General features: G+C 42.2%; 1 protein-coding gene across 1 annotated transcript in view; it reads right to left on the reverse strand.

The window, feature by feature from the left end:
• Positions 1-27,113, reverse strand: part of svep1 (sushi, von Willebrand factor type A, EGF and pentraxin domain containing 1) — a 53,210-nt gene that overhangs the window by 4,453 nt on the left and 21,644 nt on the right. The window contains exons 4-44 of the mRNA XM_072459318.1: positions 21,207-21,365; positions 20,828-21,007; positions 19,881-20,060; positions 17,762-17,956; positions 16,617-16,735; positions 16,415-16,544; positions 15,816-15,923; positions 13,813-13,944; positions 13,545-13,739; positions 13,353-13,474; positions 13,173-13,278; positions 12,901-13,092; positions 12,573-12,806; positions 12,331-12,492; positions 12,068-12,229; positions 11,188-11,349; positions 10,809-10,897; positions 10,623-10,719; positions 10,267-10,380; positions 10,015-10,128; positions 9,738-9,939; positions 9,456-9,613; positions 9,091-9,289; positions 8,836-9,011; positions 8,530-8,654; positions 8,312-8,441; positions 8,067-8,237; positions 7,818-7,991; positions 7,609-7,728; positions 7,344-7,520; positions 7,069-7,153; positions 6,780-6,971; positions 6,536-6,703; positions 5,483-6,155; positions 2,658-5,356; positions 2,355-2,589; positions 2,135-2,290; positions 1,446-1,509; positions 1,105-1,278; positions 851-1,027; positions 378-560 (exon numbers count right to left, since the gene is read on the reverse strand). Of these exons, the coding sequence (XP_072315419.1) occupies positions 378-560; positions 851-1,027; positions 1,105-1,278; positions 1,446-1,509; positions 2,135-2,290; positions 2,355-2,589; positions 2,658-5,356; positions 5,483-6,155; positions 6,536-6,703; positions 6,780-6,971; positions 7,069-7,153; positions 7,344-7,520; positions 7,609-7,728; positions 7,818-7,991; positions 8,067-8,237; positions 8,312-8,441; positions 8,530-8,654; positions 8,836-9,011; positions 9,091-9,289; positions 9,456-9,613; positions 9,738-9,939; positions 10,015-10,128; positions 10,267-10,380; positions 10,623-10,719; positions 10,809-10,897; positions 11,188-11,349; positions 12,068-12,229; positions 12,331-12,492; positions 12,573-12,806; positions 12,901-13,092; positions 13,173-13,278; positions 13,353-13,474; positions 13,545-13,739; positions 13,813-13,944; positions 15,816-15,923; positions 16,415-16,544; positions 16,617-16,735; positions 17,762-17,956; positions 19,881-20,060; positions 20,828-21,007; positions 21,207-21,365 (9,390 nt within the window). The remainder of the gene's footprint in view (positions 1-377; positions 561-850; positions 1,028-1,104; positions 1,279-1,445; positions 1,510-2,134; positions 2,291-2,354; positions 2,590-2,657; positions 5,357-5,482; positions 6,156-6,535; positions 6,704-6,779; positions 6,972-7,068; positions 7,154-7,343; positions 7,521-7,608; positions 7,729-7,817; positions 7,992-8,066; positions 8,238-8,311; positions 8,442-8,529; positions 8,655-8,835; positions 9,012-9,090; positions 9,290-9,455; positions 9,614-9,737; positions 9,940-10,014; positions 10,129-10,266; positions 10,381-10,622; positions 10,720-10,808; positions 10,898-11,187; positions 11,350-12,067; positions 12,230-12,330; positions 12,493-12,572; positions 12,807-12,900; positions 13,093-13,172; positions 13,279-13,352; positions 13,475-13,544; positions 13,740-13,812; positions 13,945-15,815; positions 15,924-16,414; positions 16,545-16,616; positions 16,736-17,761; positions 17,957-19,880; positions 20,061-20,827; positions 21,008-21,206; positions 21,366-27,113) is intronic.

A 27,113-nucleotide genomic window follows, 5' to 3' on the forward strand; every position in this document is an offset into this window, starting at 1 on the left:
TCACAGCAACATACATTAGGTTATACATGTTGTGTTTAAATAGAAGAAATGGGTGAAGGAAACATCAGAGGATTATGTGACAAAGGTTGCCATAGCAGCCCAAGAGGTACTCACAATTAGGCCAAAACACATGACGCCATGTTTGAAGGCACCTGGTTTGTTAGGATAAAAAGATAAAGGAGCGGAATTGCAATGAGCTCTTGTGCTTGCAGGCAGACTGAGCAGAAGCCGCACTAGTCATCAGATTAATGCAGGCCTGACTGAGCTACACAAATACTGTACTAGGATATGTGGCTACATTGCCTTGCATTTGTACCTATAAATGTAAATATAGTATAGTGTATAATATCATAACTTAAAAAGAACCCTGTACTCACTCTCACACACAGAGCTGACAGGGCTCCAGCTCAGGTCAGGTCTACAGGTGATAGTGCCATTGCCTTTGACCTGCTGACCTTTAGGACAAGTGACCCGCACCGACTGCCCCACGTAAAACGCCTGCTTGGAACCATCATTTGAGATGGGCTCTCTCCATCCTGGGGGAGCCTGGCAGGGCTTTGCTGTAGTAAACAAAGGGTTTAAAACAATTAATAGATATTACAGGTAAAAAAAAAATATTGCACAAACAAGAAACAGTGTTGCTGTGGCATCACTTTTTAAATGCAACAGGTTTCATAATTGCCCACTGCAAATTAAGCATGCACACACAAGTGTATTGTGTAACACTTAAAAAGTGGACCTAACCCTAACCCAATTAACTTCTTTGTTGTTGTAAAATTGCAGCAGAAGAAAAATTAGCGACAGCGTGGTCAATATATACAATATTTTGAACAGTATAAAAGTTTCTCACGTTGGCATGTGGGAAAAGTGGAGCTCCATGTGTTACCCCCCATGCACACCACCAGTGTCTCCCCCACCAGAATGTATCCTTTATCACACTGAAATTCCACAGCACGCCCCGTGTTCAAGCTGTGCTCTTGCACTTTGCCATGGGGAATACGTTTGGGACTGTTGCAGCCCTTGGTGGCTAAAACAATACATTTTAATTAGCAATGAAAACATTGTATTGTTATGTTTAAAACATGTTTGTGCCAAAATGACCACCTTCACAAGAGGGGACAGGAAGGCTCCAAGTACCATTGGCGAGGCAGGTAAGCGTTTTTGAGCCTGTAAGTTGCAGACCAGCATTGCAATCATAAGTGGCATTGTGTAAGTAAGTCTCACCGGTTGTGTGGACAATGGCATTTGTCACTGTGGGCGGAGGTCCACAGGTGTAGTCTGGAGCAAAGACACAAAGGAAAAACATCCATAGTTGACATTGTCAGTCATTCCAAAAGTTTGATTCATTATTCAAGAATTAATATCAAGGAGTGTAACAATGATAGTTGTCAAATAAGTTACTGAGCAACTGAACATGTAAATGTCACATATACAACCAAACCTACCAACACATACTGGCTGGGTGCCGCTCCATGTTCTGTCTCCTCTGCAGGTCTGAATAGCATCACCCTGTTAAAACAACAGTACAATTACAGATTACATATATTTGCATGCTTTCATGGTATCATGTATATTTTTATAATTGTACATCATTTTGTGTTGTTAATCTCTCCCTCTCCCCCCCTCTCTCTCTCTCATATAATCTCAATACAATATCTTTGAAATGGCTTTGGCTGCAGACGGTCTGTCTGAGGATACTGCTGTAAAGGCTAACAGGAAAGAGACCATCATCTCACTGTGACTCAGCTCTTTGGGTTGCAGAGAAGAAATCACGTGACGCTGTAATCTGATCCCCACAGACGTTTGCGTCTGTACCAAAGTGTTGCTAGAATTCCCCCTTTAGTTCATCAGTAATGATAAGGGCTAATGAATAATGGATCACATACAGTAAGTCTATAATCCAGCACTCTATCAGGAAATAGAATAAAATCTATAATAGAACCCCAGGAAGAGTAGCTATCAGTTTGGTAACAGCAAATAGTAATCTGAAAAAAATAAACAATACACAATAAAAAAGCAATATCGTGAATGTGGCTAAATTTATATTTCACCATCTTCAGCAGTTTGGAAAGCTTTGTTTGTAAAATGTGAATTGGACTGGAATTATGGCTCTACAAAAGCTACCTACTACTACCTTCATGTTGAATCCAGGAAGGCAAGAGTACATGACATAGTCTCCATAGTTGAAGCTGTCCCCCTCAATGACGCCATGGAGTAGTGGAGGAGGTGTGGGACACATCACAGGTTCACATGAAACAGAATTGATGCTTGGAGACCAGTTTCCACCCAGCTATGCACAAGATAAAAAAACTGTAATTATGTGTTAAAAAACAATGTATGTTTTACTTTCCAACCTGACACTCAATTTGTGCTGATCCCCGTAGGTAGAAACCAGTGGAGCAAGTCAAAGAAGCTGTGGCTCCAACAGGAGTGAGTAGTTTCCCAGTTATGATCAAATTAGGGAAAGAAGCATTGGTAGGGAGAGGACAAGGAGATGGGCTACATCGAATCCTGGGTTCTGACCAGGTGCCATCACTCATACAGGTTATAGAGGCTGCCTGTGTCATCAGGTCATATCCATCTTTGCAGCTAAAAGATAATGGAACTTAAATCAGACACATGGACAAAGAGACAAAAGGTCACACAAGTGGAATTACCTGTAAGTGACCTTGTATGAGTATGTGTAATTTTCTCCTGTAATGTACGCATGCTCCACATCTGGAGGTTTTCCACAACTTATTGGCTCACAGCTCAGTCTGGGCTCCCCCCATTTGCCATCTCTTCCACATGATATCTGTGCGCTGCCCTTCATCTGGTAGCCAGGACAACACTTGTACATGACAGTGTCTGGATAGGAGCCACTTCTCCCCAGGAGGACAGCATTAGGAACTGTTGATGGGGCAACACTACACCTGCCACGGCTACAAACAGGCACCCCTGGGCTCCACACTTGTCCTTTCTCACACATGGCTTGTGAGGGACCCAGCAGCTTGTAGCCTTCATCGCACTGAAAGTTAACACGACCACCACAGGTATCATCACGGCCCAGAACCACTCCATATTTTAGGATAGGGGGAGAGCAGAGACATGGCTGACACTTAGGCACACTCCCCAACCACTCACCCTGAGCAGAGCAGCGTAGGGTAGGATCTCCTACCACTTCATACCCTTCAAAGCAGACATATTCCACTACATCATCATAATTGAAACTGGAGCCATTGACAAAGCCATGGCTGATGTCTGGAGGAGGGTCACAATTGACAATGTCACAACGAGGAACAGGTTTGTCCCAAATTCCACTGGACTGACACAGAAGTGTAGCCGCTCCCTTTAGTGTGTATCCCTCATCACATTCATACTGAATTTGACTCTTGAAGGTAAAGTTAGAGCCAAGCACACGACCATGTTCTACAGTTCCAGGGGGCTCACACCGGGTAGGTACACATCTAAGGACCCCATGACTCCAGGACCCATTGGCCTGGCAAACACTCACAGATTCACCTTGTAACATGAAACCAGATGAACAGCTCAGCTTTATTTCATGACTATATGTGAAGTCATCGCCTCGACAAAATACATCCTCGGGGATCTTTGGATGACCACAAAAGACTGGTTCACATTGGGGCTTCTGCTTGTCCCATTTTCGATCAGCCTGACAGATCATTGTGGCGGAACCTATGAGCACAAATCCAGGATTGCACTTGTACTGCAGTGCCTGAGGAAACTCAAACCCCATTCCATGAACTGTGCCATTTTCAAAAGGTCCGGGGTTTCCGCAGGACACTGGACGACACACGGGGGCATTACTGGTCCAAAGAGGCCCAGAAACACAGTGCCTCACGGAGTCTCCCGTCAGCTCATAGCCCTCCTCACAGAAGTATGTGGCCATACTGCCTACAGAGGTGTCACTCACATTTACCCAGCCGTGCCCCGGACTGGCAGGACTTTCACACTCTGCTGGGACACACAGTGGAGCTGTGCCGTTCCAGCTCCCATTCTCTTGACACACCAGTCTAGTGTGGCTGGTGAGGTAACCTTTGAGGCAACGGTACTCAATCAGAGTTCCATGGAGGAAGCTTAAGTCCATGGGGGAAGATAACGGCTCGGCTCCCAGTTTAGACACTCGCACATATTCCCCAAAGTCAATGTGAGGAGGGAGACCACAGTCGGACGGCACACAGACAGGAACAGAACTGGACCATCCTGTTTCTTCACATGTCAGGTGGTCCTGCCCAACCAACTGAAACCCTGGGAAACAGCTGTAGAAAATGGTCACACCAAAACTGTGTTCCTGGCCTTCGACAAAACCATTTTCAATGGGTTGGGGAGGAGTGCAAGATATTTGCTCACAGGTAGGTGGTGCTGCATCCCATTCTCTAGAGGCCATGCATTTAAGAGTCTCTGGGCCTTGCAGACGGTAACCACGACGGCAGGAGTAGGAGGCACTGTGACCAAATTGTAGTTTTGAGAATACTAATCTTCCATTTGCAATCTGTTTAGGAACTGGACATTCAACAGGCCGACAGGAAGGGACTCCTCCGATCCAGAGTCCTTTATCCCCACAAAGCACACTGCAGTTTCCAACTAAATTATATCCACTCTTACAGCTGTACAGAGCTTTACTCAGATACATTAAACCCTGGACGTCCACTATGCCATAGGGGATCTCTGCAGGCTGATGACATTCTACAGGAACACACTCAGGGAGCGGGCTACTCCACTGCCCGCTGGCTTGACAGGAGACAGACACTTCCTCCTTCAATGTGAAACCATCCATGCACAAGTAGTTCACCACTGAGCCAAAATGGAAGGGACCCAAAGATGAAGAAGGACCACCAAATGATACTGCAGGTGGAGTGCTGCAAAAGACCATTTTACACACAGGGAACGAGTCGTTCCATTCCTGGGATGGGGTGCAGCGTAGAATGCGAGCACCTTCCAGGCTGTAGCCCTCCTCACAGGACAACTCCACTGTTCCTGTCTCAGAGTCGAGTCGTGTCAAAACCAGGTGGTTTTCCTCCAGCGGGGGCTCTGGACACTGCACTGGTGAGCAGAGTGGTTTCTTTGTTTTATCCCACCTGCCGTATTTTAGACAGGTCCAGATGGGTTCACCAATCAACTCATAGCCCTCATCACAGACATATTCTACTTTGCGCCCAACTTGGAACTCGGATCCTCGGAAATGACCATGGAAGATGTCAGGAGGACGGTCACAGGTCAAGAGGACACATGTGGGAGGGTCATTGTTAGACCACTGATGGTTAGCTTGGCAGACCCGATCAGGACGACCAACCAGTTTATAGCCCGCGTTGCAGGCATATGTCACTTTGCTATTGAAGGTAAATCGCCCTCTGGCCTGAAAGACATGAAATGCTCTATAAATTGCAATGATCGCGATCCATTACCAAAAAATCTAATATTCATGAATAACAATGTGTTTTGTTGCAAAGAATAATACATTTCTGTATGTGAAGTAGCATACCTGTATATACCCATTCTTTAATAAAGGTGGTGTGGAGCAGGACACAGGTACACAGGTAGGCAAAAGCCCTCCCCACGCTCCATCTGCTTTACAGGTTCTCCTCTTTTCTCCTCGAATCATGAAGCCCTTATCACAACTGTAGGCAACTACAGCTCCAAAACTGTAATTTGTTCCAATCACATAGCCTCGATCAATCCTTTCAGGCCTGGAGCACCTCACTGGCACACAGCTGATTTGAAAAGGTGAGGGCTCCCACTCCCCTCCCATCAGGCACCTCAGAGTAGCAGTGTTATTCAGCATGAAGCCCCCCTCACATTTGTAGCTCACTTCTGTGTTGCTGGCATACTTGGGTTTGCTTGTTGAATCAAAAATTGCATGTGGTAGGTCGGGAGGCCGAAGGCAGAAGTTTGCAGTGCATTGCGGAGCCTCCATGCCATTAGGAGGCGCCCACAAACCTTGAGCATTACATATCATTTTAGAGTTGTTGCTGGCAGTATATCCATCTGTGCAGTAGTAGTTGGCTGTGTCTCCAAACAGCTGATGGCTCTCATATGGCTCTGCATACTCTATGTCCGGCGGGGGGCCACAAGAACGGGGCACGCATTGAGCAAAGCTTTCACTCCACTGACCGGCTGGGAGACACTCTCTAGTCTCTGGACCAATCAGGGTGTATCTACAGAAAGAATAAATCTGTTGTCATTTAATCTACTAAAACACAATTCTAATAACGCAGTTTGTTTTTCTAATCACACATCCCTTCCCACAACATCTTGTTGCAGTTGTTTGTGTGGTAGGGATGACAGTATATAAAATTAGCACGTTTGCTTTTTTAATCATTTGAAAGGCCAATTTTTTTAATTATCGCATCAAAAAAAAGTGTCTAAATGCAATACCTAGATGCATGACTAGAAAATATTACTTTTAAATTCCATATTTAAAATTGTATTTTTTTTTTACATAGTTACATTCAAAGGTTTAAAAATGGAGTTATCCAGATTTAATGGGTGTTTTACTATTAAGATACACAATGGTGAAAACATTAGAAACCTTTACCCTTCTTTGCAGCGATAGAACACCTTGTTTCCCATTTCATAGTTCTCTCCAACAGTCTCTGCGTCTCTTAAAGTAGGCGGTTCACCACATTCTACGCTGACACACCGAGGGACAGGTCTGCTCCATTCTCCCGAGGCTTCACAAACCACCTCCATTGAGCCCTGTGGTCTTTGCAGGAACATTAAATTTAAGAGCACACTACAACACAATAAAAGAATCAACAGCACTGGTGGTTATTTCATACCTGTATCCCTCCAAACAGGTGTACGACACAGTTGACATGTAAGTGTTAGAGTTCAAGGTGTAGTCTGCATTTGCAACTGTCGGCAGCCAACCACACATGACTGGGTGGCAAACGGGTGGTGACCCACTCCATCTTTGGGTCGCCAGACATTGGAACTCGTAGGGGATCTGAGGTAAATAGCCCTCCTTACAACTAAATGCACAAAATAATGAATACACAAATAGTATTTCTACTTGAAATTACTAGAAATACTTGTAATATATCCTAATCATGTCAGAGATGCTAGTACCTGAAAGTCACCTTGCTTCTATAGGTAAAGTTACTTCCTGTCATAATGGAGTTTTCTGGAACGGTTGGTATTGGGCAGGAAAGAGCTAAAAGCACAGAAATCAAGGCTCTCTTAGAAACTATGTATTCATTCAATTCTATTTACAGTACCGGTATACCATTCATACATATTTGGCTTCAATAATAATGGTTAATTATCAGATTTTTCAGAAAAATAGTAATAGTCTCCTCTAGGGGATAGATAAACTAGTATATCCTGACAGTGGAAAAACCTACCTCTGCAATATGGACGTATGTGGTCCCAGTCTCCTGTCTCCAGGCACTTAACACGAGCTGGCCCTATCAGCTCGTATCCATTATCACAGCCAAATATGCTTTCACTGCCCATCAGGAAGTTGCTTCCATCTCTGTGGCCATTTTCTGGAGCACCTGGGTCTTCACATTTGACTGGCTCTGATATTAAAATAAAATCAATAATTCATTTACTCTTTACTTTTACTTATTTACATATTTTTGTTCTGCTTAATATTCATGTACTTGCCGGTACAGTTCTTGCCATCCCCACTGTATGGATGGATACAAGTGCAAGTGTAGGAACCCTCCGTATTTTGACATCTGGCATTCTCATCACAGTCAGATCCTAGAGCACACTCATCTACATCTTAAACAAAAGAGAACAATTTAAATAAATTGTATATATCTCTCTACAGTATTAGTAATTACTCTCAATGTTATTATCAACATAGGTACCAAGACACGCAGGTGGATTTCCTCCCCATTTTCCGCTGTTTGTGCAGTGTATTTTTGAATCTCCCAAAAGGTAAAACCCAGTGTTACACTGATACATGACAGAGTTGCCAGCATGGAAGTCTGTGCCCTGGAATAACCCATTCTCCAGTGAGTGGGGAGATCCACAAGAAACTCCTATTTAAACAGAATAATATAGTTAAGAGTTCATAATTTACTCATTGTTCTAGTAGTTTACCTTAACACACTTACGTTCACAAGTGGCCACAGGGTGGCTCCACTCGCCTTTGTTTTGGCACTGCAGCACAGGCTCCCCCACCAGGTAGAAGCCGGGGTCACAAGACAGTTGCACCTGAGCCCCAGGACTTAATTCCACAGTGGACACATGAAGGTGAGGCACAGCGTTTTCCAACTGTGGACAGTCTGAAAAGAGTTGTTTTTTAGCATCAATCACATGGGAGGAATTTATAGTAAACTTGAATAAGTCATCTATTTACCGGCACAGAAAATGCTATTCTGGTTGACTTTAACACGCCCCACAACTCCCTTAAGGAAGTCTGGCCAAGCAAGTACATTGCCTCTATGAGTAACATGAGAAGCTGGACAGCTGCTGGACAGGACCTTAATCTTAACACAAATAAATACAATTTAAGTTTTACCTTATTATGACAAAGTACAATATAATTACAACTAAAAGATAAAGAAAAGGAGGCACCTGCTGTGGGGTGAGGACCCTGTCCCAAATGTTGAGCTGACTGATAGATCCAACGAAGGACTCCACAGGATTAAAGCCATCGCCTCTTTGGTCCTGGTCTTGGCCTAATACCAGGGCCCCACCACCTACAAGGTTTAGACATTTAGACACTGAGATTAGATTAGATTAGACACTTATTAGCCAACCAGGTTATGATTTAATTTCATTGGGGGGGTTGAGGGGGTGATTGAAACAGAGAGTTAGTCTTATCTTTTATACAATGAAGGCCCCCCCGTTCGGTACCCCTGATAGAATATAGTACTACACCTGGGATTGTGGTGCCTACTGATAGGCCTTTGCCTCCATCTGACGGCTTTCCATTAATGTAGATTCTCCAGTCACCATCCCAGCTCCTCCATGACACTCCGATGTGGTACCACTGACCAGTGTTCACAGCAGGGCAGTCTGTGATCCGCTCCTTCCCATTTACATACAGAACCCAACTGAATCAGAGGAAAATAACTGATGCATCAAAGAGCAGTTATTTGTGGATTATGTGGAATGATTCATAAAAAGACTTACCCGTTATAGTCTATGAGCAGAAAAGCATTGTCACTGCCTTCCACAGCGTAAGAGATTGGTGTGCCATAATTGGTCGTGTCTGTGGATTTCATCCAAAAAGTGCAAGTGATCTCTGTCAGTGCTGGCATGACACCATCCATCATAACGTATCCATGGATGCCGGAAACTTCAAAGTCAAGGTTGAAAGCAGATGACATTTCTGGAAGCCAAAAGTGAAGTAAATAAATAGAAATAGTACAGATATTAAAAATAGTCCTTGTGTATATAGATGGATTACAGATCTATTTAGCTAAGGCAAAAAAGTCTCATTTGCTAAAACAATTTAGCAGTCTTGAACTGTCATCTGTTTGTCATACATATAGTACCTGTCTCACACCTGGTTCCATTGAACCCAGGGAGACAGCGGCAGGTGTAGGAGCCCAGGCCATCAAAGCAGTTAGCTCCATTTAAACAGGGATTAGGATCACACTCATTCACATCCACTTCACAGAGTCTGCCCATGTACCCCTCAATACAGTGGCACCTGTAAACAACACAAGGCACAAACACACAGGAATCATGACTATAAAATAGGCATATCTCTTATTAAGCTGCTTTCACCAAAGCTAAAATAAACCAATTATAACTATAATATAATCAGGCGTTACCTTAAGTTATTAACCATATCCAGACATGAGCCTCCATTGAGACAAGGAGTGCTGCTACATTCATCAATGTTGATCTCACAGCGATCTCCTGTAAAGCCAACAGCACATGTGCATTGGTAGCCTCCAGTCAGGTCTTCACAAACACCTCCATTAAAACAAGGATTCGAAAGGCATTCATCAATTTCCAGCTCACATCGAGACCCTGTAAAAGATATTCTTGTAATTTATCATGCTTATACACATATGGTCAGTGAATAATAAAATCCTCTAGACAAACCTGTGAAGCCACCAACACAGCTGCAGGTAAATCTATTGACTTCGTCCACACAGATACCATCATTTAAACAGGGAGAAGATGAACACTCATTCACTTCAGCTTCACATACAGACCCTAAAATATACAATACAAAAATAATTACAAGATCTTTTGTGAAAAATAACTGAAGCAATGAATTGATGGTTTTCACTTAATGTGTTCTGACCTATGATATCATCTATTGATGTGGGCCTGCTTTGGTAATAAGCTTACCTAGAAATCCAGCCTGGCACTGACACTGGAAGTCTCCCAGTCCGTCTTTACACAGACCTTCATTTTGACAAGGAGCAGAATCACATTCATCTATGTCCACCTCACATTTAGCACCTGAGAGACAAATATCACAGACATGATTAAATGGTTTTCATTTCAATGTCACCTATAACACCACAGCTCTGTCTATCATCAACTACTTCCCACTCACAGATGCAATTTCCTACTATGACAGAGTAGAATAATGTGTGTAAGGAAAAAAATATTACTTTAGAATTACCACAATAAAATGACAGAGCTACAGTATCACCTCACCTTAATTGTCTCCTCATACTGTAATAACACACACTGCCCACCTGTGAATCCTGGCATACAGGTGCAGACATATCCAGCTCCTATTTCTTCGCATGTGCCCTTATTCTGGCAGGGATTCAGGAAGCATTCATGGAAAACCTGTAGAATAAGTGAATACAGTTACTTTTCTGAGGTTGTTTATCATAAAAAGTCTGGAAACTGCTAATTAACATTTTTATTAAACTAACCTGACTGCTGGCTTGGTAGTCCTCAACCACCTCCACAATCGGAGCAGCCGTCACACTCTCCTCCTTTGGAAGAAAACTTGAGCTAAAGCCTGACAATGACACCCAAATAAAATACATACAATACAAGAAAGGGAAAGCTGGAAAAATAGCATGGAAATCCAAAATTCAAACTGTTCAACATCTGTGAACCCTCTCAACAAAAAGCTAAATACTTATTGGATGTGGCAGCACTTAACAACAGAGTTATGAAGTTCAATTTACACCACAGCAACATGTGTCATATTATTTAAAGAGGCTGAAGTGCCACAACACAGTTTGATCGCACAATTGTGGTCAACCCACTGTTTTTATAATTAATAATGCTGTTAGTGTCACTTACTAGAACAAAGCTGGATTGTTGTTGTTCCAGTGTTAGTGGTGGTCCCATAAAAGGGGCAGGAGAGGCAGTATGAACGCCCATGGTCAGGTTGATAGTAATCTCTGGGGCAAGGATAACAGGGAACCAACCCAGTCCGGGAGAAATGACCAGGTGAACAAGGAACTATAGTTTAAAAAGAAGTAGAGGATTGCAGTGTGAATATCACTCAAGAAGATCTCTTTACTAGTTGAAAAACATAATACAAGCTTCAAAATGCTGTGTTTTATTACAATCCAACTTATTCATGTGCAATTACTGTGAAATTCATGTGCAATCTATGTGCTGTCATGACACATATTCATGTGCAATTACTGTCGTGATCACATGCAATGGTATTTATGTATTTATTTATTTATTTGTCTATGGGAGTTTTTATTTATTTATAGGAGATCTTCTACTGAAAGTGTTTTTCAGACTTCCTATAAGTGATCTGTTCTTTTCTTCTGTATCTACCTCTGTATCTACCTGCGTTGCACCAATGAAATTTCCCCATGTGGGACAATAAAGGAATATCTTATCTTATCTTATATTCACAGAGAAATTAGTCTAATTAGTAAAGCAGAGCAGCGGGTGCGCCGTGAAACCCCCGGTTCAAAAGACGCATCACTACTGTGTTTATTTATGTGTAATATCTCATGTTACAACGTGGGCACCTGCAGTTTATTGATGTTTTTTGTAAATTTCGTGTGCGTGGCATTTATTCAGGCGCACTGTATAGCCCGAAAAGTACGGTCATTTTGAATGGGTCAGGTATTTTTTCCAGTTGAGGTGGATATTATAAAAAATATTTTCTCATGGTGAAATACCAAACAAATGGGAAAAAAGATTGTCCCTGGATTACCTCCACACTCTGCCTCGTCCACAGCTCCCCTGGTCACAGTTGAGGTTTTATCAGGACAGACAAGGCACTCCCTTGTCCCGTAGCCAGGCTGGAAGTGTCCCAGTGGACATGACTCGCAAATCTCCAGTCCATTTAAAGAGTGAGTACCAGGCTTACACTGCCCTGAAATATCCAAGACCAAAAATAGTTAATGAGTATGTGTCTATTACTTGTGATATGATGCATATAAATTCGGTTTTCAATTTGTCCAATGGTGGTGGTACCTTTGCATTCAGCCTTGCTGCGAGAATGGAGATACGCTGTAGATGATCCCTCAGGGCAGGACTTACACTCAAGTTGGCCCTCCTCGTCTTGGTACGACCCCAGCCAGCAACTTTCACATTCATTATATTCAAGTGAAAAGTAGGTACCTACTGGACACTGGACTGTAACACACCATTAAATAGCATTGTTTAAGTAGCATAGTAAGGAAATCATACATGAAAAACAAATAGCAGATACTAACCACACATTCTGCCTCTAAGAACTGAACCTGGCCGACAAAACAGGGAGGCCTTTCTGCTCTCGACTGATTTCGGGTCAGCAACAATCATCTGGGATGACAGATGAAAACTGGACAATGGCTGCTTAGCCAGGGTTCGCCTCAGTCTGTTGGTTAGTTGCTCCAGAGTGCGCAGGAGCCTTTTCTGATTGGCTACCTCTGTGGAATCATTCCTTGACAAAGGCAAAGGAATGCTTGCTGGGAAAATGGGTTCAGATTAGAAGATTTGAAGTACAAATATCATGAACAGTATGCTAAGCTTTGCACTTATCAAAGTAAATGTATACTTTACCTGTGATATTAAAGAAGATCTGAATCTTTTGGTCTCGTGTGGGCCCTCTGATCCTCCTGTGCCTCTTGGTGCGATGGTGAGTTGACACACTACTGCCTTGGCTCCGGATGGGCAACTGTCTGGTACTTGTAGCAAAGCCTGACTCAAAGTAGGAATAATCCTGATTACCCTGGGGACCCCAGCCTCCTGGAGCTTTAAGATGTAATTCAGGGGAGAAGGTTAGACCTTAAATTGGGTGGAGGATAGGATATATTCGTAGGCCCCACACTTACCAATTGAAAAGCCATTCTCATAGTCATAATTGTACTCCAGACAGTTTCCCTGTGACATGACCTCTAACTTGCAGGTGACGTCATCACTGCTGCAGAGGTTTGGGAGCTGATGAACAAACAGGTATTGAGGGGGCTTACAAAAGGTCAGAGTGCACGCCAACCCGGAGACAAGGTCCTTACCAAGCTTTCCAGTTTAGTGTTGAACTCTCCAGCAAATGACTTGACAAGCTCCAGATCATCACAACGAGTAGCTTTGAACAACATCTCAAATGGCTTGAATCCATTGTTTGCCACACGGTTCACTGAATTCACAAGATTTAACACCTCAGATTGAGCGAGCATCATCTGTTTGAATAAAAAACGTATTCTTACCTGAACAGTCAGGCCGGTCTGAGGAGGAGGGGGGCTCCCACACTCCATTGTAGGCACAGAAGTAACTATGTACTATGTATGTCTGAGTGAGGCTGTAGCCCTCTTTACAGTGAAGAGTACAGCGGAGCCCTGTGTCCTCTTCAGAACACACAAACTCTCCATTCACTGGCACGTATGGCTGGTCACAGGTGGTCCCTGAACAAGAATTTTGACAGCTTTAAGCGAGAAGGTCAAACCAGTAATTCACAATGTGAAGGTTTAAACTTACCTTGTACAGTTACAGTTAGGTTACAAGTGCGACTATTACTGCCGGCATCAGTGGCCGTATACTGAACCAGAGTATCTCCAACAGGAAACAACGAACCAGGAGTATGGGAACTGTTCACTATTAAGCGACCAGCTGCAGAGACATATAGAGAAAAAATAAATCTACCAAAAAATCTGTGTCCACTTAAAAAACACAAACACAAAATACAGCAACAAAGTATATGTTCCACTGTTAACATTTTAATATTATGCTATGCATTTAACATAAAAAAACAACATTTTAGTCTCTTCACAAATAGGATTTCAAAGATAAAGGCCCTCCAATAGAGGGCAGTATTGCTTCACACTTGTTCATGACTGAATCCTGAATTCTTTATCATTTTAGTAAACATAGGAGTTATGTTAGAGAACTAAAAGTTGAACCTAGGTATGTCTGGACATTTAATACAAAACAAAAATACAATTGGCCCTCCATTCTGCCCAAAGGGAGAAAAACATAAAGGAATAACAGAGCATTGGCACATGCATGCTGGTCAGTACAATATACTACAATACTGTGTATTGTACAAGTGTGACTCATATGTGAACTGCACTGGAAGCAGATGGTGGGATGTTACTACAGAGAAGGCACAAGTGGGAAAAACTGACAAATCAATAATCCTTTTTGCTCCAATTCCAATTTTGACACGTAGTAACAGTAGCAGCATCATTCCAGTGAGGCTGACACACGTCTGGCCTTCTGGGGTCTGGTGTCTACACTTCTATGCTGTTTATGTGCATCAGAGCAGCCCTATATATAGCACTGGCATCAGGGTGTGGGCCTGGAAAAACAAAACATTGACGTCGGAGTGCGTTGGTTTGACGTGGTGTGGCCCATGGCCGCCACAGGAACCTGTTATTACAGTATGTGTGTGAGACAAGTGTGTGCATGTGTATTTAACAGGAGGCACACATCTCCAGACTGGAGGAGAACCTACATGTCAGGACCTGAGATTGATATGTGAAAATATGGGCTTGCATTTAACTTGGTTTCTATAACAATGCCTTGAACATGTGTCAGAATGCTTAAAAATATGTGGACAGTGTTCTTTGTGTGCAAGTGGGCGTCAGAGCCAGTGAATTACATGGGTCTGGCTATGGGCTGGAGCCCCAAGTAGTCTGGTTTGTTGTCTGTCACCGCCACTGCTGTTTGGGTAGAGCGAGGAATGCCAGGAGAAAGCAGGCCTTGATATTTAGCCTTTGCGGGTGAATTGCCTTGATATGCTTCTTTAATCACCTTATTCCAGAGGTTGGCCTGAGCGCTGCCATCCGATGAAATCATCTTTCTGCTTGTATTAGTTAACATAAGGCTAGCAACCTCAAGAGAAAATAAGTTCTACACAGAATAACCCAGGGAAGCGGTGAATTTTTGACTCGTTGGTCATATGAACATTTTGCACAAATCAATCTACTTTTTTTTTAGCAGCGAGATTGCAGTGACCTGGCCTGAACCAAGACTGCACCAGAACTGCACCAAGACTAAACAAGGACTGACACAGGAGGACTATTATCAGGCAGGCCTGAATCAGTCCAAACCAAGACTAAACCAGAACTCTGCCAGCCACTAGCCTATAATGAAAAGAAGAAGAAAAAAGCAGCAACAGACTACATAGGACAGCAACAACAGGATAACTAAAACTTTTGAACATCTCTTTTGAATGTAGACATTGGTCAACTAATACATTAGAATATAGAAATAGAACACTGAGTTATTATTTGGGCTCCAGACTAAAAAAGTGAAAGTAATTTGGTCCTGCATACATAGCAAAAACCTCTTACTGCGGGCATCGCATGAGATTAACTGCAATTCAAAATTTCAATTGTTGTCCAGCACTACTTTATGCACATTTTCTAGAGTATCAACGGAAAAGAAGTATAATTAGTAGAAAACAGATAGGTGAAGAAGAAAAGATTATACTTGTGTGGGGTAATGAGCTGCCACCTGGCATACAGTACACTACATACCTGAATTGTCAGAAAACTGTGGCACTTCCCAGACCACTGCTGTCTCTGTGTCTATGACCTGGACCGGGGGCGGAGACCTGCACCTGTCAATCACTGGGGGCTCTGTGTCTAAAGTGATGATTTAGAAGAGGATCAAGAGCACATTTGATAAAATATGAAAAGTGTTATAAAAAGTGAATAATAGCAAACTATAGACTTCCTCTTAAATCAATCCATTTTTGACTGCAAAAGATGCAGAAGTGCTGTGTCTGGGGCATTAGTTAAACACATGTCTCCAATAAAAAACCTCAACGTTCCACCGCCATAATAACATATGGAAATGTTCACAGCTACCATGCTTGAGGTCCTCCCCACCCCGACTGCTATGATTATTGAGTGGCTGACATGGGACACCCCTGTTTTTCGCTCTTTACTGTAACCCCATTTGGCACCTGCTAAGGGGGAAGGGGCTGGCTGCTTATGTGTCAATTGGAGTTCAGAATGACAAAAATGTATTTCAAAGGGTGGGGCAGCAAAAACGTGGTCTGTGTACAGCAAAACTATTTGTACTACTTTATATACATTGATTTTACCATTTTCAAGATGTCAGGTGGACTTACCAATAATAGTGACAGTAAAAGAGCAATTTGCTTGATTTCCCGAGCGATCAGTAGCAATGTAAGTGATTGCTTCTTTTCCAATTGGAAGCAGTTGTGGAGGTGTGTACACAGGTTTCACTTGTACAGACACCTATAGATCAGGGAGTTTTGAAGTCAAATAAAAAGTGAATAATTAACTTTAATTGCTAAATAAAAAGCCCACCTCCTCCTTGGAGTTGTCCAGTGCAATAGGTACATTCCAGCTGACAACAGCAGTGTTGCGGCGCTCATCTGTCTCTGCAATAAGGTCATCTGGACACTGCATCCAAGGAGGCTCAGAGTCTGAAGAGATAAATGAATGCAATAATTACATTTACAGACACCTACTTCTTTGTACACAACAAAGTATGGAATTATGTTATTTTTATTGGGAACCCTCCAACCCTCTAAAATTTAAACTAAAAACTAAATCAATTGACTAAATAATGGTAGAGTGAAGCATTGGCTTCAAGAAAAAGTTTATATTCATGAAATGAATTGATTAGTCTTTGGTGAAGACTCCTTCTGTCTACTATTTTAAACTATTACCGGCAAGCAACCATTTATTTTAATAGCACCAACTCATTTGACTCATTTACACAATCCTGTTAAAAAGAATGCTATTATTTTACTAATTTGAAAACATATTTCAAATTGGGCGGCCAAGTGGATAGCACATGTGGACTCCACAGAGCAGTGAGTATATCTGCCTTCGAACAGTTTGCTGCATGTCCTGCCTCAGTCTCATCCCCATTTCACACGATACTGTCTAATAAAGCCTATAAGGAATCCTTATAAACCATTCCTTGAATCAATTAGTGATTTGGCATATCTAAATGCTTTATGCAGTCAATAGAAACAGAACAGTAATGTTTTTATTGTTATTGTTCATAACATTTGGTACTAAAATACTCTATACGTAAAAGTATACGCATACATAAAAAGAAAAGCATTTTTCTCTGAAACTATTCCCAAAGTATTGCACACACTTTTCATGAGTTCTACTTTTTGGTTAGACTTTTTCTTCTCAAAGAAGCTGCAGTGGCTTAATTAGGATAGGTTTAGTGAAATGAGGACAGGCCGAGATATGCTCCACCACCTGCTTCAGGACTGAGGCATCTGGAGGCCTGCATGCTATTAAACAACACTCCAGAGACCAGGCAGTGCTGAAATCCAACAGTGTGTGCTTTGAGTTAAAGTCAACCTGTTTCTCAAAGCCACAAAGAAATCACGGAATGAAACATGAAAAACCAACCAAACAACACCCTGTTTTTTTCCACATTGCATCTGCCCCTGCACATTGCAAGATTACACAAGTGAATTAATTACCTAAGCAGTGGGCTTTGAGGACATTGGCGCTCCAGTTGCCAGAGCTCAGACACACTGCCCTCCTGTTTCCTTTAAGGCTGAATCCTTGGCGACAGGTGAGTAGACAGACGGCACCAGGTGACAGAGCCCTCTTACCACAAGCAGGAGGCGACAGCAAGATGTTCTTCAGATTCACAATGGGAGGACAGCGCACCTCTAGGAAAAGATGACGAAAATAGAAAACATGTAATTTACAGTTTGACAAGAAATTTTCTGAATAATAGGTTTTAAATGTCATGTCTTTGTAATTCCCTCACTCCTTTGTGATGAATCTTACTTTTAGAACACTGAAATTAAAGCTATTTCCAGAAGCACGTACAAGAGAAATTTGGCCTGTGGAAACCAAAATGAGACCACAGGACCAAACAAAATATAACAAAAATGTATTTCAGTTACACATTCTCTCTAGCTTCAGAACCTACAGGGATATTTAACATGGCAGATTTGTATCCGATAAAGATACGTCCCTCCTCCTTGGAAAGCCAAGTGGATCCCATTCCACCACAGAGAAAACAAACAGAGTAACAAACCACAGAGAGGTGTAGTTGTGTTGAGGAGGCTGTGACAGGCTACAGGAAGGTGGTCAAAAAGATCCAAGTGCAAGTGCAAAGAGATGGGAGTTATCGATAAATACAAATTCTAGCTTTATAAATAGAGCAGAAAGCTGGTTGGCTGGAAAAGAGCTGGCCACAGAGGTTTGTGGCTGAACACTGCCATTTTTGTGTGTTTTAAGCCTGACCTGTGGCCGGCACCAGCATTTGAACTTAACTATCAGTTTTGACTTGTGTGTGCCACTTTGCTATGGGAAAGCAGATGTATCTATCTCTGACCCACGTTTTTAAGATCCTGTTATGCATGTTTGGCCTTTTAAACTACTATGGTTGCATTGTAATTTCCTGTAGTATATCTCAAGTGTAAGTCTATGTGTCTAGAATGTTCTCAAAGCAAAGATAAACTATGCAGGTTGTGCAAGTCCTGACCTTTAAAAACACAAAGGGCTTCATGGATTGCCATTTGTCACAATACTATAATATTTTTTATAGACAATACATTGTATTCTTAACATAAAATAATAGTACTTTCAAGGGATCGAACAATCAATTCTTATTGTGACTATTCAACTATAAAAATCATAATTGTAATTTGAACTATACAGACTATAACACTTTTTTGTTTGTTTTCTATAACAAAGACAGTGGCTTTGGTCAATGAAAATCTCAAAAAAGAATAAACTACAAATTTTCATAAAAAAATCACTATTCTCAAATATATCACATTTCAACCTTTGTTTGGTTGATAATAATTTTAAAAGTTTTGATGTACAATAGAAATAATGTTTTGACTAGTCAACTAATTGAAACATTCGACTTAAAATAATCTTCAGTTTCAGCCTTAGTACTTTATTTATGTCACCATCTGGTCTTACACTATTTCTGATACATTTCAAGATCATTCTAAACTGTTTAAGAAAGGTTGAATTTAGTCCTCAAATGAGCATCTAATTTGGTGGTAGAATGGTCAGATCCACTCTGCCACAAGTTGGCAGTGTGATTCCAGCTCCCTCAGGTGAATACTGTCGCTGTGTCCTTAGGCAAGACACTTAACCCGCCTTGCCCCCAGTGTCTACATACACTGGTGTGTAAATGTGTGAGTGGTTCCTTTATGGAAAGCATTTGAGTGCCTTGAAGGTAGAAAAGCACTTAAAGGTGTGCTGCCCAGTGTTCGACTGGTTAAGTCACAGCACACGTATCCCAGGCTCCAAGTGCAACCGGCCGCAGTGTCGTGAATTTGAATTCTGACTCCAACAATTTACTGCATGTCCTCCCCTCTCTCTCATTCCCCATTTCACCCTGTCCTCTCCTGTCTAATAAAGCCTACGGGCCACAAAATCTTTGAAAAAGAATAAAAGAAAAGCACTTAAAGATCTGACAATTTATCTGATTTTCAATACATTTAACAACCCTAATTACAACATTCTGGACAAACGAAATAAAAAACAAAATGCCAACAAGATTTTTAATGAGGATACTGATGTACATTACACCAACAAAATCCAGAGATACATTAAATATAGGCTTACCCACACACTGAGGCAGAATCCCACTCCACTGAGAGTTGGCCTGGCATATCAGCCTGGACTCCCCATCCAGCCTGTAGCCACGATCACAGCCCACCTGACACTCTGCCCTGTAAGAGGCGCCACCTTCCGAGCATTTCAAGAAGCCATGATGAGGTCGCGTCAGGGCCGGACAGGAACGAACTAGTGAGAAAGAAGAAAAATACAATGTACAAAATAAACAATAGCTGTTGTATCAAGAGTGTACATTATTTAAGTGTCACTAATATATATATATTGTAGATTAATTCAGTGCTCTGGCTGAAATAAATAAACAAAGGTTCATAAATCTGAAATATATTTATATATTCAAAAATATGAATATCTTTGTGTCTAATGAATTATGCTATCCTGGAGAGGCTGTGTAGAGTGTTATTTCTCATCAGCCCTCATAGGCAGGCAGTTAAGGGAGACCCCCTCCCTCAGGGCTATTCAAGCTGGGAGGTCCTCCCTGCCAATCCTAGACTTAGTGAACACATACCAGCAGACACATTTGAAAATATATACCAAAGCCACATACTATAAATCTCCAGCAAACGTGTGCATGTTTAATGTCTGCTACTGCAATGAGTCACAGTCTGACATTTAAACATAATTATCTAATAAAGATCTAATTTATCTCCACACCTCTCACTGTCTCTCATTTTTCAATTGTTTTTTCCACTGTGACCTTCTCATCAGCCTCAATTCCACTCATTTATTTCATGGGATTTGTTCACATCTGGTCTGACACCTAACGGAAGACTAGTGTAAGGAACTTTTACACAAACATGCTCACTAATCTTTTTTTTAACATCATAGCAACAACAATAGATGGTGACGAGAAATACATTCCCTGTGATTAAGTATAATTCAAATCTCCTTGATGGGTTTTATCTTGATATTTAGCATTTATATTTGGCAGCTATTACCATGGCAGGAGGCAGATGTCCCGGACCAGGTTCCGTCAGCCTGACACAGCCTGATGCTGGTTCCCTGAAGGTCATAACCCTGCTGACAGCGTACACCACATGCTGCGTCGTAATTATTGTTGCACACATTCTGGATGAAGAAACCGTGTTCAGGTGGATACAGAGGAGGACAGTACACCGCTGGAAAAGAAAAAAAACATTTTTTAAATGAATTATTATATTATGTCAAAATTAAAAGTAGCAATTATTAAAAATTGATTATGAATTATTATTATTCTAAATACATTAAAACAAATACTTATAATACTTACAGTTTGCATTGTCATTTTGATTCATACACATTTTATGATTATGAAAGTCTGAGGTTACTATGTCTTACGTTGGCAGGTCATTCCCAGCGGCTGGAACCCGGGCTTGCAGACACAGTCACTGAGAGAAGTGCTCCCTGGCTGGGACGTGTGCTGTTGGTCAGGACACACAAGGCAAGAGCTTGCACCACCTGGGCTTCCCTTGGGTTTATATGTGCCAGGAGGACATGCTGACAAAGAAAGGAAAAAAATATTTTTTCAAAAAATGACGATGAGATGAGATGATCAAGAGTTATCTGCCATGACATTTTTGATGAAATATTGGCCCAAACAGCAAATACTTTTTACAGAATTAAACAAGCAAAACTTATAAATAATGTTTTATAAGTAAACTACAAAATCAGGGGCCTCATCTATAAAAGATTGCTTAGAAATTTTGCAGAGCAAGTGAGTACCGCTAGAGGCTTACATCTTGAGTTTGGACATTGGGCTACATGTCGTGTACAGAGTCGAGTTAGATCATTTGAGTCAATCCAAACTCCAGCTTATGGTGTGTAAGGACAAATGAACGTGTTGGATCTGCGTCTTGTCACAGTGCTTCATTAAACCAAACCTCGCTCATTTGCTCCATCTGAAGGAGGAATTTTCTCTCAGGTCCGCTTGTTATTTTATAAATCAATTTACAGATTCAGAGGGATCTTCTCTGTAGGGTTGGCTTGGGAGAGTGCTGAGGGAATGTGCATGAGCTTGTGCACAAGTGCACACAGCTTCATATGTGTCATGTGTTCAGAATAATCAGAGGAATAAAAGCCTTTTTCTGTGTTTATAAGCCAACTTCCTTTTACATGTGATAATCTCTCTGAATAAAATTATTTTAGGCTAAAAGATGCATTTGCCGACGGTTTCCTGAACCAAACACTCCCTCAAACTCTCTTTACTTCTGCTTCTCTCCATGAGTGTCATCTTTTCCCTGTGTCTCCAGACTTTGCGCAGAATTTACAGGTGGGTCTCAGTTTGAGTAGAGATAAGCAACGTCCTGCGCCTATTGAAAGTTTTCTAAATACCACAGACGGCGCAGAGGGCGGCCAAAGCACTGTGGAGTGCAAAAGCAAAATATAAATGAGGCCTCAGGTCATGGCTTTATGCCATTTTTTAGTGCTTCATAGTCCGATGAAATCTTTGATTTAATCCAAATGTTCTCAATGTGTCTATGAGGAATCTTAGGTCTTCTTTCGCATAAAATAAAACATTGAAATATAATGAGCTTCATGTAATACACCTATGAGATCTATTCTCCCAAACTGGTTTGTTGAAGTCCAAGCAATGTTTTGAAGCAAATATTCATATAATCAAAAAGAATACCGGTAATCATAATAATAGGAGATTAAAAATATGTTCCATTTTGGTGCAAGTGTTATTTGACAAGCCTTACATTTAAAATGTGCATTTGTCTTGAACATCAAAATGATTCAAAATGTAGGCCATAGTTATCTAAAAAGCCTTAACAGTTTTATATCTGGCAGGTAAATAATTAAACACACTCTTATGATTAGAAGCCAAGTTGGCGTGAAGATGAAAAAATGAAACCCCTTCAAAACATATCACGGACCCCATGCTGAATCTAATGATCAGTGCAGCAGCCAAATGTGAAGTTTTAGGTCCATCGGGTTACTGCTGAGGGCTATGGAGTTTACTGCTTTCATTTGGGGGAAGGAAGTTCAGCCAGCACACCAGAGGACCATGAAACAGAAAGAGCCTGCTGTGTCTGGACTGGAAATTACCCAATGGAGCGACAGCAGAGGCTCAAAGAGAGCTACTGTACACTAATGATGTGAGGAAAGTCTACAACCAGCTCCTGTGATCTGGAACTATTTATTCAAAGCTACAGCAATATTTGGCTAATGCTAATCACTAACAATTATTTTAATGTAGATATGATAATGTGGAAAATGAAAATAAATGCAACCCAGTGGGGTATAAATGTCATTATAATTTAAACTGTAGAAAATTATTCCTGATTTCTCCAGATACTAATATGTTAAAAGACACAACATTCTAGACCACAGACCAAAACAAATGTACACTTGAGCAGATGGACTTGAGCAATAAAAAAATAGTTGTATAATGCCTTGTGGGTTTCTCTCTAGGATTAATAACGTCAAGGAGATAAGACTGCTTTCGGTAGGACTGTATATATGGAAAATAATCATTAGTAAAGCAAAAGTAATAGTAAATAGCAAATGGAACTTCACAAGGAGGCTTTCATCAGTCTCAAAGAAAGTGGACATCTGGTTTTGTGTCTGCCCCTCCTTGGATATAAAAATAGACGACGGAAACGGAGATGTTTAGTGTGTAAGCGTCTGCACAGATCGGGGTCACAGTGATTTTCCATTGTGAAAACATAGGTCATCTGAAGCAGAAAGTGTTTGGGAATCCCATCTTTGAAGAATGTCAGGAGGCTCTAAATCACCAGACCAGAGTCTCGTATAGGTCTGCAGTGCTCTCCAGCTGGACAGCCCAGGGAAAAGGGGAAAGGATGTCCACCTATGCAAGCTCCAAATGAGGAGGGGTTGGCTTCTGTAAACCCCGGATCTGTCAAGTCTCCATTATGACGCAAAGGAGTCTATAGAGATGGAATAGTTAATAGCTTTTGCGTGGAGTGCTGAAGTTGATGAGATTGATATGTCAGCACATTTAAGGTGAGACACTTAGGAGAAAAATCTTAAGATTTAATCAAAATTGCTCAAATTGCACTTTTTTAAATCTGAAAAATAAACAAAGCCAGTTTTAAATGTGGCTGTCTTGGTTTATTTGTTGACATATTAGATGCAAAAAAAATTACAGATGGGATTTTGGATATCTTAAACTCAATCTGACTGAAAATTGGCCTCACATTTCAAATTTTTCCTAATTTTTAAGACTTTGATAAATCAGGCTTAGAATGCCCAGTGGTTGATTGGTTAAGGCGGCGGCAGCACACAGTGTTGTAAGTTTGAATCCCTGCTCTGACAATCGACTGCATGTCCTCCCTGCTCTCTCATCAGTTGTCCTGTATTTTTTTTCAAATAAATAAAGTCCTTCTGCAAGCTCCGTACAAGTTTGGAAAGCTTGGTGTGTGTAAATTATATTTTAAGGGGTGATCTATATGTTCCCACGGGGGGAAATGCATTTAAGAAATGGCCTTGGAAGTGACAACGTCCCATAGAAATCTATGGATTGAAAATAATTTTAAAATGGAATGGCGCTGATAAACTAGATTGCTTTGCATTCTCTGCTGCTATTTTGAGCACTAACCCCGCAACTACTCAAAAATCTAGAAACCCTCATTGAGGCATGTCGCAGTCGAAAAATGCAATGAAAGAAAAGAATACATCAATATCCAGTCAGCAGAAGTTCACGGACTGCAACCTACGAGACAAGTTAACATGTAAATCTAAAGTTAGCTTGGAGGCTCCAGAGAGTGGGTCTGCAAGTGCACACAGCGTGGTACAGCAGGCGGAGGAGAAGAAGCGTGGAGGGACATAACGCTGGCACAAGTAATGGAAATGCTTGATGTAATGAAATGTGAGAAGGCATCAATAAGAGCCAAGATGAAGGTGGCGAAACATGGCATAAGATTTGACCAATTTGAGGCAAACATAGGAGTTCTGAGAGTTAACGTAGCTGGATGAAGCCGCTTGAGTCCAGATTCAGCTAAAACAACCTAAGACTTGTTGGAGTGCCGGAGAATGAGGAAAAGGATGGCTCGGTGGAACATTTCCTTAAAAAACTTATTCCAGAGGTCCTGGCCGGCTCTCGAGTCACAGTCCCTCAATTTACATTGGAGAGAGCGCACAGGGTTGGCCTAAACAGAAGAAATAAAGATCTCCGAGAGCCCTGATAATCAGGTTTTTGAACCACAGAGATCAGGAAAAGGTCTTACGGGCTGCAAAAAGTAAAGGAGATCCCCCACGGCGAGAAGGTTTTCTTCAGCCCAGACCAAGCTGTGGGGGTTTGTCACCAGCGAGCCGAGTTGCATCACATCTGTGAGGAGCTGTGTGAGGAGCTGTGTGAGGAGCTGGGTGAGAAGCTGTGTGAGGAGCTGTTTGAGGAGCTGTGTGAGGAACTGTGTGAGGAGCTGTGTGAGGAGCTATGTGAGGAGCTGAGTGAGGAGCTGTGTGAGGAGCTGTGTGAGGAGCTATGTGAGGAGCTGTGTGAGGAGCTGAGTGAGGAGCTGTGTGAGGAGCTGAGTGAGGAGCTGTGTGAGGAGCTGAGTGAGGAGCTGAGTGAGGAGCTGTGTGAGGAGCTGTGTGAGGAGATGTGTGAGGAACTGTGTGAGGAGCTGAGTGAGGAGCTGTGTGAGGAGCTGTGTGAGGAGCTCTGTGAGGAGCTGTGTGAGGAACTGTGTGAGGAGCTGAGTGAGGAGCTGTGTGAGGAGCTGTGTGAGGAGCTATGTGAGGAGCTGTGTGAGGAGCTGTGTGAGGAGCTGTGTGAGGAGCTGTGTGAGGAACTGTGTGAGGAGCTGAGTGAGGAGCTGTGTGAGGAACTGTGTGAGGAGCTGTGTGAGGAACTGTGTGAGGAGCTGAGTGAGGAGCTGTGTGAGGAGCTGTGTGAGGAGCTGTGTGAGGAACTGTGTGAGGAGCTGAGTGAGGAGCTGTGTGAGGAGCTGTGTGAGGAGCTGTGTGAGGAGCTGTGTGAGGAGCTGTGTGAGGAGCTGTGTGAGGAACTGTGTGAGGAGCTGAGTGAGGAGCTGTGTGAGGAGCTGTGTGAGGAGCTGTGTGAGGAACTGTGTGAGGAGCTGTGTGAGGAGCTGAGTGAGGAGCTGTGTGAGGAGCTGTGTGAGGAACTGTGTGAGGAGCTGTGTGAGGAGCTGTGTGAGGAGCTGTGTGAGGAGCTGTGTGAGGAACTGTGTGAGGAGCTGAGTGAGGAGCTGTGTGAGGAGCTGTGTGAGGAGCTGTGTGAGGAACTGTGTGAGGAGCTGTGTGAGGAGCTGAGTGAGGAGCTGAGTGAGGAGCTGTGTGAGGAGCTGTGTGAGGAGCTGTGTGAGGAGCTGTGTGAGGAGCTGTGTGAGGAGCTGTGTGAGGAGCTGTGTCCTAAATTGATTAAATTCCTTATTTGCCTCAAAATTCTACAAATAAAACCCCATCAGGACAAAGTGAAAGAAGGTTGTTTGAATTCTTTGCAAATATATCTAAAAATAAATAAATCACTTTCTAACAGCCTTTGCTAAATACTTTGCTGAAGCACCTTTGGCACTAATTACAGCCTCAAGTATTTTTGAGCATAATGCTACAAGCTTGATACACCTATTTTTGGGCAGTTTCTCCCATTCTTCTTTGCACACACCTTCCAACCGAAATAAGTTTGGTTGGTGAGCATCGGATCACAGCCCTTTTCAGATCTCACCAGATATGTTCAAGTCTGGGCTCTGGGCCACTCAAGGACATTCACAGAGTTGTCCTGTTGCCACTCCTTTGTTCTCCTGGCTGTGTGCTTAGGGTCTTGTGTCTTGTTGGAAGATGAACCTTCTCCCCAGTTTGAGGTCCAGAGTCTCTGAAGCAGGTTTTCATCAAGGATGTCTCTGTGCACTGCTGAATTCATCTTTCTTTTGTTTTTACTTGTCCCCAAGTTCTTGTCGCTGAAAAAACATCCCCACAGCATGATGCTTCCACCACCATGCTTCACTGTATGAAGAGTCTAGGTGGTCCCTACCTTTTCCATTTATGGATAATGGAGGCTACTGTACTCATAGGAACCTACTGTGCTCATAGGAACCAATGCTCTTTCTGAAGTCTTCCTCAGATCTGTGCCTTGATCCTGTCTCAAACATTTACAGATAATTCCTCGGACTTCATGACTTGGTTTGTGCTCTGACATGGGCTTTTAACTGGGACCTTATTTTGACAGGGAGGTACTTTTCCAAATCATGTCCAATCAACTGAATTTACCACAAGTGGAGGTCAAAATGTGGAAAAAGTGAAGCGCCGTGAATACATGAA

The sequence above is a fragment of the Eucyclogobius newberryi genome, unplaced genomic scaffold (genome assembly GCF_026437365.1).
Source record: "Eucyclogobius newberryi isolate DKJ021-1_F unplaced genomic scaffold, fEucNew1.0.hap1 SCAF_22, whole genome shotgun sequence".
Taxonomy (NCBI): domain Eukaryota; kingdom Metazoa; phylum Chordata; class Actinopteri; order Gobiiformes; family Gobiidae; genus Eucyclogobius; species Eucyclogobius newberryi.